Source organism: Schizosaccharomyces pombe, assembly GCF_000002945.2.
Source record: "Schizosaccharomyces pombe strain 972h- genome assembly, chromosome: II".
Lineage (NCBI taxonomy): Eukaryota > Fungi > Ascomycota > Schizosaccharomycetes > Schizosaccharomycetales > Schizosaccharomycetaceae > Schizosaccharomyces > Schizosaccharomyces pombe.
This window is the reverse complement of record NC_003423.3, coordinates 4,332,116-4,349,339: the sequence shown is the minus strand read 5'-3', so window position 1 is coordinate 4,349,339 and position 17,224 is coordinate 4,332,116. Positions and strand designations below refer to the sequence as shown.

Genomic DNA, 17,224 nt, shown 5'->3' with positions numbered 1-17,224 from the left:
AGAAAATATAGATATCAAGCTTCATGCAATAGCAAATATTGTGAAAACCAATTACTACCAAGTACTTTTTTTTGATATTCTATGAATTTCCTAGATACGTAAAGTGTATAACGATCTGACTTCCGTAGAGTTATCGATCTAATAATCGCTTAATTTATAAGTAGATATAAAAGCTAAACGGAATAGGTTGCCGATCCACGAATATTGAAATTATAGGGTATAATCAATTTAGAGCTGGATCAAATGTCCAAGCCAGCGATAACTGTTTTTTTATTAAATATTAGCAGACCAAAAGCAGCTTTGCAGCTTTGTTAAAAAAATTCGAGCTCAAAAGAATCATTATGAAAGTGGCTAATTTTGTTTTTGGTATTGAAACACCCATGAATCAAGCCATTTACGTCTCGTCCATTCATCAACGCTAAGGCTTTTATCTCCGTATGTCATTGGAGCGAAAAAGGTGAAACAATAAATAACGACAAAAATGAGTAGTAATGTACAGATGAGCTCTATTACATGACCGTATTTTCTATGACATTTGGAATGTCCTTTTTCATCGACATCTTTAGGAATCGGAACTCCTGCGGACACGGGTGATCGGAAGGATTTGCGACAGGCTAACTGTATAAATGCGCCTACAAGCAAGGAACCTGCCAAATGAGCAGGAAGATAATGGTGTAAAAACAATTGACGACCCATGATAAAGAATGGAAGATAATGAAAGACATAAGTCATGTAGAAAAACATAGTGGAACGGTAAAAGTGGTTACGGACAGTTTCAGGTAAAGTACGAATACCTCTTTGGCGAAGCAAAATTTCAGCTGCAGCGACCACCGTCGTACTCAAAACAGTACCGGCAATGATCCACCAACCGATAGGATTTCCCAATAAATATATTTGCTTGTTTTCCTCACTTTTAGCCCAAAACGCAATACCGTGGTGCAAAGTAAACCAATCAGAAGGATTAGAACTGTATGGATGAAACTCGGTTAACATATTATTTTGTCTAAACATTGTGAGTTGTAGCTCCAAATATTTTTTCCAAAATGGTAGTTTTTTAGGAATTTTTTTTTCCTTCTTCAATCGGCTATCTTTAAGTCCGATAATATCATCGAATGTCCAGAAAATTGACCCAGTTTGAATGTTTTTAGCACCATTGATTTCTAGCTGTTTAAATGCCCAATCTGGAAGTGGCTTTGGATCAGACCACATAGCCACATGAGTGAGTTTATGGATCAATTTGAAAGAAGAAGCTTTGGTATATAAAGGTCGCTGAGGATCAGTATTATCACTCATAACCACTTGAAACAACGTGTACTCATGTTTTTTCCCAGCAGATTCATCTACACTAACTGTAGTAAATTCTTCATTAGTAGGATGGTATGGGGAAGCAACGTCATGAGTCATCAAATCAGTATTAGTACCAACGTGATGGAGTTTAATATAGTCCATATTTTTCACGGGTACATTAAGTTTGGCTTCAATGGGGGGATCGTAGTGATCAGCAGGAAGGATCATCCAGTAATTGTTTTCATCGTCAAATTGATATCCGGTTACTTGTTGTCCACCAGAAGAAATACGACCATCGTCATAAGGAATAGGGTATTTTTCAGGATGAGAATGAAGAAATGCGTTCGTTCCCATGTGTTTAATAGTGACAATATCATAATAATTCAAAATCGTAGAATTGGCAGTAATTGGGTTGTCACTCAGTGTTTCTTGAAATTCAAGAGACATAAAGGAGTCACCAGGCCCGCTGATCGTGAGAATGTTAAAGTGCATGTAAAACCAAAATAAAAAGAATAGAAAAGGGAAAAAGATAAGACAAAAGAAACGAGCCAAAAAGTGCTGGAAAAAACGCTCAACAGTAAGACCGGTTTTAATATCCCAAAGATACCATAGTTCTAAGCAGACACTCAGTCCTATGGATAAAAATGTAAAAAAACCAACATACTTAGTACTAATTGTACAAGATAAGAAGAATCCAGTAAAAAAAAGCCAGGCCCACCATGGTCGAGAAAAGGGGGTATGGCGTAGCTTAAAAAAACGAACGTAACAGTATATGGCACATACCATAGAGAAAAGTAAAGTTGCATCAAGTAAAATTAATCTTCCTTCAGTAACGTGAGCATTATCGAAGAGGACCAAGGATGATGAAACGATACACGCTAACAAATCGTATCCTGACTCTTTCATGATTAGAAAAACTACGGGTGGAACCAGGGAACTAAGGAGTGCAGGCCAAGCTCGAATCGTAACATAAGGGACGCCGTTATCTTTATAGTTATCGCCTATATTATCAAACAAATAATGGCCATCATAACCCGCAAGCTTAGCTACGAGAGCCAAAAGCAACTTTGCGAAGGGTGGATGGAGATCAAAAAAATATTTCCCTTGCAAATAGTAGCTTGCAAATTTACCAAAATGTACTTCGTCGAAGACAACTTCACCAGGAAGATTCAAGTTCCAAAAGCGAGTTATAAATGAAAGTACCGTTATCAAAACAAAAGCAAGCTTAAATTTTTTGGCTTTCAACGTCTTGAGATTCAAACTTACATCTTCTTCTGTAGAATTTGGAGATTTCTGTTTTGGAGTAACATTATCAGAAGACTTCGTGTCAGTTAATTCAACAGATGGCTCTTTGCTCAATTTTTGGGCTTTCTTTACAGCTTTTTCAGATTTGGAAGCCATAATTCAGATGAAAATCCGAAATTTTGGTAAAGGGTACAACTTTAAAACCAAGTCCTTCTGACCACCGAACCTGGAGTTAAGCTTGGGAGAATCTGAGTGAACTGCTACATATTCTATTACTTCTTTGCATTATATTTATCGTAGTTAAAAACGTATCGTTATAAAAAATAGGATAATAGTTATTAGTAGTTGCAATACAAAAATTAAAAAAGAGGTCAAAAGATCGATGGATGGCCTATAATAAAATACTCAATGTTTAACTTAAAGTTGTGCTTCATCGTCAGTAAAAACCAACTTTGAAGAAATTATGTCCTAAATACATTCAATCATTTCTCCACGTTTCGTAGTAGGTAGTTAACGAGCTAACTTCTCGTTAGTAGTTTATATTAAAGTGATTTATTGAAGACTTAAACATTTTGACTAGCTAAAGAATTTTTCGATTGTTATGCAAAGCTATTATACTTTATCTGTTCATAAAAAAGGCGCATAGAAAGCACAATGGTTTTGAGAAATTAAAATTCAGTCGTAAACGAAATGCTTATGAACCAAATCGTTCAAAAGTCGACTTGTGATATCGTTTTTTTTTTCGTGCGATAGATTGTGAAAGAAGCAATTGATTATACACAGCATTTTAACTCCTTGTCTAACAAAAATATTATGCCTTTGAAGCTCTTCTACAACTCCTAAAATGTGCTTTCACTTTTTCTTAGCGGTCAATATTGTGCCTGTAGCGAAAAAAATTTATCATCAATCGTCAATGTTACATCCAAAGGCTTCAAATTCACATGAAAGTATGCTGAATCAAAATCTTGAGTTATTATTATAAATCTTTCAAAGTATCCTGATTTTCATTTATACAACACTAGCTTGTTATCCTAATTATAATGAAGCAAGCAAAAACGATTTTGATTTACTGTTCAGTCTTCTGAACCTGCAACGTTGATTCAAATTACTCTAAATACAAATTTTATCTAAAATTGTGAAATTTACTAAGTGTTTACATTTTCCTTAGCTTTGCGTTAAACGCGTTTAATCGCGTTGAATTATCAACATCAAATGCGGACCAATATAGCGAACGGTTTATTCGTCACCCACCTACTACATATTACCAACTCACAACCCATCTCTCATTTGCAGCAGCGTTATTGTACGGTAAGGAGGCTTTTTTAAATATTAAAATATTTATCTGACTTTCTCTTTATTAAAGATTTTGAATTCGTAATGTCGTTTTGGAAAAATTTGTTTACTTCAGCTTTCACCCCGATTTCTGCCGAAGCGGATGAATTGATTAAGGAAGATCGAAAGCAATTTGAAGAGAATACTCCTTCAAAAAAGAACTTTGAGACCCAGAGTCCCGATGAACCATCTCCCAAGACAACCGACTCTACCGGGGCAAGAGATGCCAACCTAAGTCTCAAGACTCAAGGTAAGTAATTACGCTACTGTTTTTTTTTGGAAAGCCAATGTTCGTATGGTATAACAGTATCTGTTATGAACCGTTTTTGTAGACGTTCTATAGTGCGTTATTGAAGTGATGCTAATAATGTGGTAGAACCTATTGTCTCGGCAGATGATGCCAAAGGAGCACAGGGTAAAGGGGCCGATGAAAAAGAGGAGAAAAAGGGTAAGTATTGAAGCGTTGATTTTGATAAAATTCGTATTAATCATGGGATTGTTCAGAAACCATTCAACCCCCTGAAGAAGTAAAGACTGAACCCCCTCAACCTGAAGAAAAGGAAGGAAAGGAGGCCAAGGAACCTGAGGAACCTCCAAAGGAAGAAGCTGAGGAACCCCAAGAAGGAGGGGAAGAGGAAGAAGAAGAAGAAGAAGAAGAAGAAATTACTGATCCTTTGGAAAAAATGACTCAAGGTTCGCTTATTTGAATGGGTGTACTGTTTCTTGCTAACATTTTTTAGAATGCATGGATGCACCAGATTGCAAGGAAGTGAAACACCATTTTGAAGAATGTACTGCCCGTGTTACAAAGAAGGTAGAGCAGGGCGACAAGTCTGAAGACTGTATTGAAGAGTTTTTTCATCTTTACCATTGCGCTCGTGATTGTGCCGATCCTAAAGTCTTTAAGGTTTTGGTTTAAATGCATTTAACGCTTGGTAAGGTCGAACGAATGGAATTATATGATTCAATTTTAGGAGGCATTCGTAATACTACCTTAATGTTGGTATCTATTCCTAAAATAACATTCCTTTTTTTATGTAAAAAATGGATTAAGATGATTCCCTAACGTTTTGTAGATGATATCGACCTACGTTAAGGTAGTAAATTTAGTTTTCAACTTTCGATTCTATTTTTATATTCCAATAATTTTTCGGTTTATAGAGCGTACATTAGATAAGTAAATGATGACCGGTAATCCCAATAGTCTTAGTACACTTACTTTGAGGGTATTATGTGAGTTACTAAAGTTTGAAAACTATTTAGAGGTTTTTGCTTACCGATTTGTCCCTAGGACGCTCAAAGGAAAGGACCGGGTTTACTGATTTAGTAGTAGGGTTGTATCAATACAGAAATAAATTACGAAATTTTATTATGGGACCAGGAAATGTTGAAATGACTTGAACACTTTAAGAGTTGCGGGTATTTAGGAAGGAAAAGCATTACATGCTTAATAATCCTGTTCCACCTTTTTTATTATATTTTATATAAAAGAGAATTGAACATATATACTACAAAGGCTAATGCATTAGGAAAGAAAATACAAAAAAAAATAATTCAGGAAATAACTTTTTTTGTTTCGAGTGACTTTCTGCACCCTTTTTTGCTTTATGTAGAAAAAAAAATATATATATATATATATGTATTTTTTTTTTTTTTTTAATTGCTCCCATAGTATCATATTAATTGGGAGTATTGCAGTTGCAATAATCAATTTATAACCCGGTCATAATCCGAGAATTTATAATTGCGCCTAATACAAAATAACAATTTGATAGATTTAAATTTACTCTCAAGCGATCTGTATATTTTAATAAATTTATTTGGTTTTGTAAATATCAATGTACGATTTGCCTAACCACTTTTCCAATTTTCCACAAAAACAAGGCACCTATTCAGTTCATACTAAAAAAGATTAGGAAATTTTTCAATGGAAATAGAGGGAAATAGTATTCACACTTACTAATGCTATAATTTAAATCGGTTTTTACCAAGTAAATTTCTTAGCAATATTTGCAGAATTATAAATCAGGTAACATTGCGACTTTGGGTGGCCTCTAGGTTAGTATAATGTGTCGAATATACCTGTACCTATACTGAACCAACTACAATGCCACCTAAAGAAGATTGGGAGAAATACCAAAAGCCAGTTGATACGGAAGAAGAAAATGATAAAAATCCACCACCTTTAGACGAAGGAGACATCGAGCTCTTAAAAAGCTACGTAAGTTACATTAATGATTGAATTTGTCACCAGCAGCATACTAAATGTCAATGTAGGCTACAGGCCCATATGCTAGAGAATTAGCAGCTATTAAAGAAGATACAGAGGCTGTGTTAAAAAGAATTAATGATACTGTTGGTATGTTTTATGTCGAGAAAGCAGTTGCACGATGTTGTCTGATGAATGGCGTTCCTGTAGTTCATATAGCTGATATGAACTACAAGATATGACATTCATGAACAGGATGTATTTTTACAATTTTTTATCATGTAAAATGCTCTCATTTTATATGAAATTTGCTTAACCCGTTGTTCTATTGCTAACTAGCCCTAGGAATTAAGGAGTCTGACACTGGTCTAGCACCAATTTCATTTTGGGACGTTGCTGCGGACCGCCAAAGGATGAGTGAAGAACAACCTTTACAGGTTGCCAGATGTACCAAAATTATTGAGAATGAACAATCTGCGGAGAAAAATGCATATGTCATTAATTTGAAACAGATTGCAAAATTTGTTGTCAGTTTAGGTGAACGAGTTAGTCCCACCGATATTGAAGAAGGGATGCGTGTCGGTTGTGATCGTAACAAATATGCTATTCAGCTTCCTCTTCCTCCCAAAATTGATCCTTCAGTTACTATGATGCAAGTTGAAGAAAAGCCAGATGTTACTTACGGAGATGTGGGTGGTTGTAAAGAACAAATAGAAAGACTTCGCGAAGTCGTCGAGCTTCCTTTACTATCTCCCGAAAGATTTGTTAAGCTTGGTATTGACCCTCCCAAGGGTATTATGCTTTATGGACCACCAGGGACTGGTAAGACACTATGTGCTCGTGCTGTTGCCAATCGGACTGATGCAACTTTTATTCGTGTAATCGGTTCCGAGTTGGTTCAAAAATATGTCGGTGAAGGTGCTCGTATGGTTAGAGAATTATTTGAAATGGCACGAACTAAAAAAGCATGTATTATCTTTTTTGACGAAATTGACGCTATTGGCGGGGCTCGCTTTGATGATGGAGCAGGTGGTGATAATGAAGTTCAAAGAACAATGCTTGAATTAATTACCCAGTTGGATGGATTCGACCCTCGTGGTAACATTAAAGTTCTGTTTGCGACCAACAGACCAAATACCTTGGATGAAGCTTTGATGCGTCCCGGTCGTATAGATCGTAAAGTTGAGTTTGGTTTACCTGATTTAGAAGGTCGTGCTCATATTTTACGCATCCACGCTAAAAGTATGGCGATTGACAAGGATATTCGTTGGGAATTAATTGCACGGTTATGCCCTTCACAAACTGGTGCAGAGCTTCGTTCTGTATGCACTGAGGCTGGAATGTTTGCGATTCGTGCTAGAAGAAGAGTTGCTACCGAAAAGGATTTCCTTGACGCCGTTCAAAAGGTTGTAAAAGGTAACCAAAAGTTTAGCAGTACTGCTGATTATATGAACATGAGCTCTTAGATAATTTCCTTTATTACGCCATTCTTTATGAGATTTCATAGGTTTATCCCGCAAATGAATTAAAAAACTTCAAAATTTTGTTGCCTGGTCACTTTAGCTGTTCGAACTAGAAACGTATTAGAAAGCTTTGTTTGATATCTTATGTAATAAATGACAGGTTGCAACGTTGGCATGAAAGAAAATTTCGTTCATTATACTACACGTATGTGCATGAGTGTATGTATGTAAATATATATATTTATACATTAAACTACCATATATATCAACTGATCATTAATATAAGAACGTGGCATAGCTGCTTTACATGATGAGTGGAATGATTGACAAACATGCCCAGGTTAAGTTAAATCAAACTGACTCTTCGTCATCATCATCTATCTCATAATTTTGAAGGAATGCCGCATTTTCAAATTCACCATTCGTCGGTGTAGATCTTATAAACAGTGACCGAACGCTTTGGTAAAGAGCGGAAAAGAATATTGGAATTGATGAAAAAGCTCCTCTTGTGTACGATATGCCTGATTCCAAAGGATTTTCAGTCGCTGAATCAGAACCAAGTCTTATAGCACCTTTAAGGAAACGACGAGAATAATAATAAAGAATGCAACCAGCCACTGCAGCCAGCAGGATAGAGAATATAATAGTCAAAAAGATACTCCATCCTCCAGGTTTTGGATGAGCTTTGTAATAATCATCTTCTTTGCCGGGACATGGATGAAGCGTTCCAGCGTCCAAAGGTACCCCACCTTCACATTCTGTTAAAGGAGTGCGTTTATAACCAGTTGGCTGTCTCCATTCAAAAGCATCATCTACTGAACATTGTTCTTCACGAGTATCGGGTGGCTGTAAACCGCTAACAAGTACGCAAGTGCCATCTTTGAGACGTCGATAATTATAATCACACTCAAAGTCTGCACGAGTACACTCACATTTAGAAAGTACTTCTTCTTTAACCAATAAACTAGATCCAACCCTGCATTTTTTATGTATGCTCTTTCTGTAAAAAGATGAAATACGTCCGCGTAAACAGAGTGGCTTACCACTTATATCCGTCGGAACCCATCTAACAAAATCGCTTTCTTCAGAATTTTCCTCATCGAAAACACAGGTACGGCGATATAAAGCATCAAAATCAATTAGAACAGAAGAAATAGGTGCATTTTCATCATCAGTCGTCAGTAGCAGTACCTGATGTCCGACACCAGAGGGCTTCGTACTGACATCAACGACTACCTTGCTCTTTTCAGAGAATTGATATTCTTGCCAAGTACGCCCCTCATCTGCAGAATATTTAATCACATTCGTTGGGGATATGCTTTCAACTGCAATAATAATGGAACCGCTGTCTAAAAAGGCCCATAGATGGGGTGAGTCAAAAATCCGATACCAGGTAACACCTGCGTCTCTAGAAATAAATGTTTGCGATTCTTCATAAGGGATGAGAAATGGAGAAAAGCTTCCGACGCCAATGATTAAACCAACAGCAGCATTGGTCGAAGTGGGATCAGAGAACTGGTTTCTTTCTGTATAGCCATGCAAATGTAAATAGCAATTTTTGCCGCATTTAGGAACAATTTTTTCCCCACCAACAAGGTTCAAATAACTCCAATCTAACCCATCGTTGAAAGTTATCAATGTTTGAAGTTTCTTCGTTCCGCCATCAGTCAATTCTTTGGTATTACTGACTATGTTTGCCAAAGCTATACCTTGTATCCCTTCTAAACGTTCAAAATCAACATATCCAACAGAATCCCGATTCACGTTCGCCAATGAGGTCATGAAATAAGTGCCGTTTGAGTTTGATTTCAAAATGTCGCCCCATTCAGATCCTAAGTGCGTGTTAGTTGTTACGTGAATAAATAAAGAATGTGTTTGCGAATCCAATATAGTATAAGCCTGCTTTGGATGTACATTTAAATAAGCAGGGAAACTACAGGAAGCAAAATTTAATCCATTGATCGAAACATCTAGTGAAAGAGAAGTTCCCTCTTCGTCTTGAACTGCTACAATCACGTATTCATCTTCAATCATAAATCCAACGACATCGTTCAGAATTTCGTCCTGTTCATACTCAAAAAAGTCAATTGAAGAAATAAGCTCCTTTTTAAATGGATCATTTGTGTTTTGTCTAATGCAAAAAATCAAAGTATCATCGACGACTAATTTCTCTGCCTTGGCCCAAGAACAGTACTCAAGGTTTGATGGCAATCTCGACCATGTATCACCAAAATCTAACGAAACGAATACGACGTCTCTACAGTCGTCAGCAAAGGGATTTTTTTCGCAATTTTCTGATCCAGCATAAAGTAACCAAGCAGGCCGTGATGGGTGGAAGGAAAATAATGATTTACCATTTTGATTAGGAGGTGAAGGAGCTTTAAATTTATAAAAGTTTTTACCTCGATTGGTTGTGAAATATACAATATTTTTGGACGTAACCATATAGACCGAGTTTTTATTGTAAGCATGAGGAAGCACGCTAGAAAATTCTTCCTTCGAAAACTTGTCCCAAGTCTTACCCTCATCTTCGCTGAAATAGACATGAGAGTTGACAGATATACCAATTAGAAATGTGTTTTCCTCAGGAACCGTACCTTCGAGATAAACTACATCAACAATTTTTTCATCGAAATCATAAAGAAAAGATGTTATTTCAGTGCCAGGTTCATTAAATGAATCACAGTTAAATGTTTGAGGCTCTCTATGAGAATCTCTCTTGTTTGGAGTACATTTATTACCAGGAACAAGACGGTACGGAATTTTTTGAAATGTATCCAGATCTTCACTTGCACACAATAGACTTCCTATAAAATCGAGTAGCTTGCACTCACCTTGATCATTTGAAATAAACTGTGTATTACACTCATAATCTTCGTCAGTACACTCACAAGCGTCAAAAGAGCCATGAAGATCGGTAATAGATTTTGGAACAGAGCAAACAGAGGTGGCCTTTTTCCTCCAAAAAAATTCTTTTTTTCCCATCTCAGAACAAATAGGGCTTCCGTTGGCATAACGAGTATACCATTTTTCAAAGTCGTTTTTATTTGATTCACTGTTACTAAATTGACATTCTTTCGGTAGAAACTTTCCGAAATTAAAAGAAAAAAGTGAATAATTCGATTGCTCGCCATCGTCCGTCATAGCCAAAAGGTAAAAAATTTCGGCATAGGGATCTTCAGAGGCGAAGAGCTTAATAGGCACGATGGTCTTATCCAGTGTAACAGTTACCCAGCTTTGTCCATGATCAAGGGAATAATAAACTTCATTTATTACATCCAAATATTCGGATGCGAAGAAGATACTGCCAAATCCGGACATTGCAAAAAGGTGCATACCATCACGAGATAAAGTCCAATTTCTACCACCATCTTCTGAAACAAACAAATCCATTTGATTCTCAGATAAGAGTCTATCCCCCACTGAACCGGATGCTAATAATATCCCCGGAGCAAACTTTGAAGAAGCAATTGAGGCATGTGAAACGTGGGGATCCAAGAACAAATGTAGAGAACATTGTTTCATAGAATTACATGAGCTTTCTGGGGATGCTACAGTAGACCAGGTTTTCCCTCCATCAAAAGTAATTCGAGAACTTAGGACTTTGTCCACTTGGGGATCAACTTCTATTTCATCAACATTTTCAACAACATTAACAAATTGAAGGCCATCTAAGTAGTCAATCAACATAAAATCGGTGTATCCATCAACATATCTATTTGTATTCATTTGACGGATTACGAATGTATTAGATTCAGAATCCAATGAATATAAGATACCGGTAGGATTATTAGGGTGTGAATCCAAACTGTCGATAAAAAATGAATATTCAGTAGAGGGTAGAATGGTAAATGCATCAAACTCAAAACCTTTATGAAACTTCAATGCCTCCTCCCAGTAGTAACCATCCTGTGAAACGTACACAAATAGTTTTCTAGTAGCAGCATCGATTAAGGCAGCAACAAGAAACGAGCCAGTTGATAGTATTCCATAGGCACCATCGGATCCAAGGAAGTTATGGAGTTGCACAGGGACAATGGATTGAAACCAGTCATCTGAATATACGATATGATGGCTAAATGGAGGTCTTGCAGCGCTATTTGGGTTCAAAGATATGCATATGATTTGTTCTTCAGAAGAGACAACCATTTTTTCGGAAGAATCAGCAAATATACAATAAGAAGAACCAACTGGCATTGGTTCAGGATCCGACTGAAATCCGTCCTTCGTATAATACAAATCAGGCTTACATATCTTTCCAACCCAAGTACCCGAGCTTGAGCAATATTGATTATTAAAAATAACATAATCTGGATTCTTAGCATGAAAGTGAAATGGAAGCTGAGTTATTGAGATAGGGTGGTCAATGGTGAAATAATCCCAGTTTTCTCCATTGTCATAAGAATAATATACAGTATCGCACTCAGTCAAAGCAAAGACTCTGGAATTTTCAAAAGAATGTTTAATAAGTTTTTTAATGGGACAAACTTGACCCGAAATTACTCCATTTCGCCAACTTTGCCCATTATCTTGGGACAAATAGACGTCACCAAATTCAGCATTTAGAAAAAGAGTATTCTGTACGAGATTATTAGTAAAAATATCAACATTGACTTACCGTTGAATCTTTGAATGTCATAAAATCGACAGGTTTGCTGTCAAACACTGTTTCAGCAACTTCAGCTGCTGGAGAGGCGATGCATCCTGTGATTAATGATACAATTAGTAGTAAACAGCCAAACATTGGAAAAATGCGACCCCGAAGAGGAAGGATCTTTGTCAAAAAAAACATAATTCCTCAACTTCGTTGCTTTTGGCAATGTTCGAATGGTGAAATCGTCAACTTCCCCATCAGCATTGCTTAATGCGCCTCAACGCAAATGACTCAAAAACTTCAATAACGAAATACGCATTCGGATCTCTTAAGTGTTTGTATCGATATTAAAATCCTGTCCCCTGAAAGTTAAGTACACTGAAGAACTAGCTACTGAGTAATGTTATTATCACGGTTCTTCTTAGTTAATAATGAAGCTACAACTATTTGCATAGTAAATCAATTTTATCAAATTTAAAAAGGTGACAATGATCACAGCATTCTTTGTAGAATCGATTACTTTGTCAAAATATAATTTATTCCTACATTCAAGACAACATTTTCTTAATGAACTACTAAGCTGCCTTATTTTGTATGCTGATAACGTCCAAAAAGGCGTAAAGAAACACAATTTCAATTTTTAACTGCTAAGAAATTCATGGCATACACAACGAATGCTAATACTACTCTATAGCCTTGGCAATGAAATGTAAGTAAACAAATGGTGACTTCAAATCATCATACTAATACAACAGGCAATAAATTGTAAAATATTGATAATTAGGCATTTTTTATATAGAAACATTAAAAAACATGAGTCTCAATAAATTATTAAAAACCGGTATCCTAACTGTGCAACCATTTAACAGAAAATTAGGTTGTACAAGATTGTACAAGACAGTTTATGATAAAATAGCCCCAAAAATAGCATACTTAGTAGTATTTTTAAAAAATAAAAATTAAGATTACTGCTTCTTCTTAGATTTCGTATCTTCGACAATTTTAATATTGTCTTCCGGAACCTCTTTAAACTTTTCCAAAATAAAATCAAATATATCATAATTCAAATCACCCTGTACAACAATTTCATCCTTCTTATCAGCTGTTTTAGTGACACTGGCTCCGGTCGCGAACTTGTTGGCCAACATCTTAGCAGCTTTTTTCGTTTCGATCCCAAATGCGTCAAGACCTTGAACTGTGGTGACTCTCTTTCTTTTAGTTCTTTCAATGGTTTTTATCAAAACCTTGGATGCCATACGTTTGGCTTCTTCACGCTCAACGCGCTTTTCCTCCTTCGTCAATTTTGCCGGTTGTTCTTCTGCATTAGAATCTTTAGTTCCGCTAACATTCAGAGTGTTTTCAAGGTCTTTGCTTAAGTCTTGCTCACCGTACAATTTATCATAAACGTCCGGGTGAGATGATTTAAGCCATTCTTTACATTTTTTTAAAGTGCCCTCAAATTCGCAGTACTACAACGCATTCATAGTTAATATAATTATAAAACAAGTTGTTTATTACGTACTTCCACGGGCAATGTACAAACATCGCAGTATAATACTGATTTTAACTTCGGGATGGTTTGTGAAGCCATTATTTGAGTTTCTTGCAGTATAGGTTAAAGTAGAGACTACCTGGGGGAACGAAAATAGAAAGCGAGATTCAAAGAGGCGAAGCCTAAATATACTATGAGAGTAAAATATGCTTAAAAGCTGTAAGTTATTCGTTAAATAAAAAGTAATTCACATCTCAAGTCGTTTTAAATTTTAGAATATAATGTTATGCTGCTGAAACCGTAAACGGATTTTTAGGACTTTTGTTTACATATCAAAACAATGATATGATAACAAGCTGTTCTTTATAAAGAGTAATAAAAATAACGGCGCTGTAACATTGTAAACTAGATTCAACATGATAAAAAGCTACTACAAAATAAGTTGCGTAAAAAGATAGGAAATTAATTATTCAATTATTGTACAAATAAATACACACTTCGCAGCGTGAGCTAGTTCATAACTTTAAATTCATCAAGACTTCGTGAGTATCCTTAATCTTCAAGGGGCTGACCATAACAGAATGAATAGGAGAGCATTTCTTATCCAAATCATAATAAATGGAAGGAGATACAGCTCTTCTCTTCGATAAGTCGATTATTTCTTCGCCCCATCGAGTTCGCTTTTTCGAGGATGGGGTACGGGATCTGGAGTGATTGCTATTCGGAGTTGACATTTCTGTATCCTTAAAAAATACAGAACTGGAAAGCAGAGGAGATATGGGCATCTCATTCGAAGGCTTAGTAGATGGATTGTCCGTATTACTACTGTCCTCTGCAGATGACTCAATTACATCAGAGTTCTCAACAGCTTTCAAAGATCCTGATGGTGCGAGAACATTACCATTTGCACCTGTTATAGAACTGTAAAACGGTACACCCGGACCTACCATTGCAGGCGAAGCAGCTCTAGAAACAAAGGATGATGATTTTTTAGGCTCGAAAAACATCTTGGAAAATTCCGATTCACTACGGATTTCCAACTCCAGAGGAGATGATTCTTCATACAAGGCACTGGCTACGCGTTGGAACATTTTCGGTTTGGGAAGCAAAGACTTTCTTCGTAACACAGGACACAAAGATTTCGAAATTCTTCCAGAATGAGAGGGACTACAAAGGTCCTTTAAATTTTTTACTTCAATATGTTTATTTGGAGTCTTAGAAAACGAACGCTGATCCAAATTTTCATTGTAACTCAACTGCCTAGTTCCTCTAGCCATGGCAGCGGACGGCAAGTCTGTTGTAGAGTCTGATATGTACTCGGTATCATCATCTTCCATATCGGTCAGTTCTGAATCAAGTGGAAACATAGATTCATCAGTTTCGTCGCTCATTGAGTAATTTACATATCTTAATCCGATTGACGGTGAAGCTTCAGGAGAAGGGGCTGTAAAAGTTTGATGCAAGCTTGAGCACCTAATACTTTTCTCTCTGTTTCTTACAAAAAAGTTCAGACTTGAATTTGATGTTGCTGTGGTCGGTTTTCCAGGTGTTGGATGAAATGAATCCATTTCGACAGTATATCCCTACAAAATACCACAAAGACTTAAAAATAATATAAAGGCCCTATATTAAATAATCATTCTATATTTTATTGCATATGCTTTACAATTGAAAAAAATTCGTATTGACGAGGTGACGATAGGCTTCAGTTAAGATCTCGGGAGCAGTACAAAACATAAGCTTAAACATAGTTAATTCCAAAAGAGGATTCAAATCACCATTCTCATAGTAAAGCTTAACAGAAATTAACTTAATCAATAAATGAGAATTGTATAAGCCGCTTCTTTATACATAGTAAATATTAGGACAGACTATATTCAAGTAAGGATATTGTTGATACACTCATCAATTTTAATTTGCTTCAGAGATGTAAAGCAGGAAATTCAAAAGTTAAAAAATCGACAAGTGAAATTAGCTTATACATTCTGGATATTATCACTGTCCCTCTATATAACTGAAATTAAACTGAATGAAATAAATATTGCACAAATAGTCTAGTGTTGGTAGAATAATTAATTATTTCAATAGGGAGCTAATACTGTGAAATTAGTAGTATTTTGCTGTTCTACATTACATCTCGTTTTCAAGTTAGTTGTTGAGTTGGGGTGTATGATTCTGCTGTATACACTCAATGTTTTTTGCCACTTTTTCATATTATTCACAACTCCATTTGAAATTTGGAGCAATTAAAGGCTTATTTTTTTTATAATTGCTTTATCAAGCGAAAGGTGCAAAACCTAATTTAGTCCTACATCGACGTCTTATATTTTCTGATACACACACCTACATCAAAACCAGTCATCGTAAATTTTTTTAAAACCATACTTCAATTGAATCTGTTAATCAGGGTAACACAGCGTTTAAAAATAATCATATATTACATTTTGGAATTTCTGTAAATTCTCGTTTATGAGAAACACGTTCCTTACTCTATTGATTGTGTTTTGCAATTTCGCGTTGCGGTGATTATACATTGACTTTGAAAACTAATTTTTCAATTTGAGAATTTATCTTGAAGCTTTGAGTTATTTGGGATGAATCCTACCTCATTTATATATGATAAACCTCCACCTCCTCCCATCATAAACAAACCTTTTGAGCAAACGAATTCTTCTGCCTCCTTGACTCAAAAGAATTCTAGTAGTGAGACAGAAAATGTAGGAAGGCATGGGAAACGGCGAATGGATCAAGATCTTTCTTTTAAGCCAACAAAGCGAGGCAGTGGAAGAGGAAGAGGGAGAAGTTTTCGAGGGGGTTCACATGCCGGAAATACTAGGGGAGCTTGTGCAGTTGATGGAATAGAATACTTGAAGCGAAGGAATATTTCCATTAATACACCTGAGGAAATTGAAGCTTGGATTCAGGAGAGAAAAAAGAATTGGCCAACAGAGAGTAATATTCGCTCAAAACAAGTATGTCTATTTAGGTTTGCTCTAGTTGTATTCACACGTACTAATTGATGGTAATAAGGAAAAAGAAAAAGTTATGGAGAACTTAGGCGCTGCAGATACTTCACAATCGATAGACGCTCAACCTACTCCATCTCAGCACCCTTTAGCACACCATGAGCCTCACGAAAAAAGAGGACCTCCTAAAAAAAAGAGTCTCTATACAAAGGTACTTATATTTTCATTTTAGCCATTTAAAATTGGTTATGAAAAATGTGTTTATCCGATTCTTTTTACTAACATTGAACTTTCCAGTTGCTTAATACTCAATTGGAGCAAGAAAACATCTTCTTCCTTCAATTCATGAAATTATACCTTAAAAAAATGGGAATGGTTGTTAAACCTGTATCATGACTGCTGCCAAAAAATTATTTGCTATGATTTACCGCTGAACCACTCCGACTTTAGTAGCTACTTCTTCAAAGAAAACAGAAACTAAATTTTTTTTATTAACATATTCTAATGGATTTCTTGAAATTTTTACAAACGTAAACGAGATTTTTCTTTTCTTGAAAATGTCTGTTACTTAGCTTAATGTTACTTATGGTGTAGGCGTTCACGTCATGCTCTGACATTCTATCTTTATAACCCTCA

General features: G+C 36.0%; 7 protein-coding genes and 9 long non-coding RNA genes across 16 annotated transcripts; 9 read left to right on the top strand and 7 right to left on the bottom strand.

Moving 5' to 3' along the window:
* Positions 1-67: 67 nt before the first annotated feature.
* Positions 68-2,781, bottom strand: ogm4 (ER membrane O-mannosyltransferase Ogm4). The gene has a single exon (NM_001023828.3). It carries the CDS (start codon positions 2,686-2,688, stop codon positions 352-354), a length of 2,337 nt encoding a protein of 778 aa, NP_596807.1. The 5' UTR covers positions 2,689-2,781; the 3' UTR covers positions 68-351.
* SPOM_SPNCRNA.6562 lies at positions 490-1,670 on the top strand. Its single transcript, NR_195910.1, has one exon. It is a non-coding gene; the product is annotated as a non-coding RNA (long non-coding RNA).
* On the top strand, positions 2,411-3,499 carry SPOM_SPNCRNA.6561. The gene has a single exon (NR_195909.1). It is a non-coding gene; the product is annotated as a non-coding RNA (long non-coding RNA).
* SPOM_SPNCRNA.6560 lies at positions 3,162-3,616 on the bottom strand. Its single transcript, NR_195908.1, has one exon. It is a non-coding gene; the product is annotated as a non-coding RNA (long non-coding RNA).
* A 182-nt stretch (positions 3,617-3,798) lies between these two features.
* Positions 3,799-4,983, top strand: qcr6 (ubiquinol-cytochrome-c reductase complex subunit 8). The gene is made up of 5 exons (NM_001355844.2): positions 3,799-3,840; positions 3,896-4,114; positions 4,241-4,312; positions 4,369-4,557; positions 4,605-4,983. The coding sequence occupies exons 2-5, from the start codon at positions 3,910-3,912 to the stop codon at positions 4,781-4,783; spliced, it is 645 nt and encodes a 214-aa protein (NP_001342708.1). The 5' UTR covers positions 3,799-3,840; positions 3,896-3,909; the 3' UTR covers positions 4,784-4,983.
* On the bottom strand, positions 3,871-5,413 carry SPOM_SPNCRNA.6559. The gene has a single exon (NR_195907.1). It is a non-coding gene; the product is annotated as a non-coding RNA (long non-coding RNA).
* A 546-nt stretch (positions 5,414-5,959) lies between these two features.
* On the top strand, positions 5,960-7,717 carry rpt1 (proteasome regulatory subunit Rpt1). The gene is made up of 3 exons (NM_001023826.3): positions 5,960-6,085; positions 6,142-6,223; positions 6,419-7,717. The coding sequence occupies exons 1-3, from the start codon at positions 5,972-5,974 to the stop codon at positions 7,537-7,539; spliced, it is 1,317 nt and encodes a 438-aa protein (NP_596805.1). The 5' UTR covers positions 5,960-5,971; the 3' UTR covers positions 7,540-7,717.
* An 8-nt stretch (positions 7,718-7,725) lies between these two features.
* Positions 7,726-12,354, bottom strand: vps10 (vacuolar protein sorting receptor vps10). Its single transcript, NM_001023825.3, has 2 exons — positions 12,155-12,354; positions 7,726-12,114 (listed from the first exon to the last, which is right to left on the bottom strand). The coding sequence occupies exons 1-2, from the start codon at positions 12,326-12,328 to the stop codon at positions 7,888-7,890; spliced, it is 4,401 nt and encodes a 1,466-aa protein (NP_596804.1). The 5' UTR covers positions 12,329-12,354; the 3' UTR covers positions 7,726-7,887.
* SPOM_SPNCRNA.1687 lies at positions 7,978-11,350 on the top strand. Its single transcript, NR_150584.1, has one exon. It is a non-coding gene; the product is annotated as a non-coding RNA (long non-coding RNA).
* SPOM_SPNCRNA.6558 lies at positions 11,675-12,864 on the top strand. Its single transcript, NR_195906.1, has one exon. It is a non-coding gene; the product is annotated as a non-coding RNA (long non-coding RNA).
* tma22 (mitochondrial translation initiation factor) lies at positions 12,860-13,747 on the bottom strand. Its single transcript, NM_001023824.3, has 2 exons — positions 13,653-13,747; positions 12,860-13,599 (listed from the first exon to the last, which is right to left on the bottom strand). The coding sequence occupies exons 1-2, from the start codon at positions 13,719-13,721 to the stop codon at positions 13,096-13,098; spliced, it is 573 nt and encodes a 190-aa protein (NP_596803.1). The 5' UTR covers positions 13,722-13,747; the 3' UTR covers positions 12,860-13,095.
* SPOM_SPNCRNA.6557 lies at positions 13,172-13,474 on the top strand. The gene has a single exon (NR_195905.1). It is a non-coding gene; the product is annotated as a non-coding RNA (long non-coding RNA).
* A 317-nt stretch (positions 13,748-14,064) lies between the features above and the next one.
* dbl6 lies at positions 14,065-15,296 on the bottom strand. The gene has a single exon (NM_001023823.3). The coding sequence runs from the start codon at positions 15,188-15,190 to the stop codon at positions 14,138-14,140; it is 1,053 nt and encodes a 350-aa protein (NP_596802.1). The 5' UTR covers positions 15,191-15,296; the 3' UTR covers positions 14,065-14,137.
* On the top strand, positions 14,285-15,196 carry SPOM_SPNCRNA.6556. The gene has a single exon (NR_195904.1). It is a non-coding gene; the product is annotated as a non-coding RNA (long non-coding RNA).
* Positions 15,297-15,954: 658 nt separating the features above from the next.
* rsa1 (ribosome assembly protein) lies at positions 15,955-17,162 on the top strand. The gene is made up of 3 exons (NM_001023822.4): positions 15,955-16,594; positions 16,653-16,799; positions 16,886-17,162. The coding sequence occupies exons 1-3, from the start codon at positions 16,217-16,219 to the stop codon at positions 16,982-16,984; spliced, it is 624 nt and encodes a 207-aa protein (NP_596801.3). The 5' UTR covers positions 15,955-16,216; the 3' UTR covers positions 16,985-17,162.
* Positions 16,052-16,875, bottom strand: SPOM_SPNCRNA.6555. The gene has a single exon (NR_195903.1). It is a non-coding gene; the product is annotated as a non-coding RNA (long non-coding RNA).
* Positions 17,163-17,224: the final 62 nt, after the last annotated feature.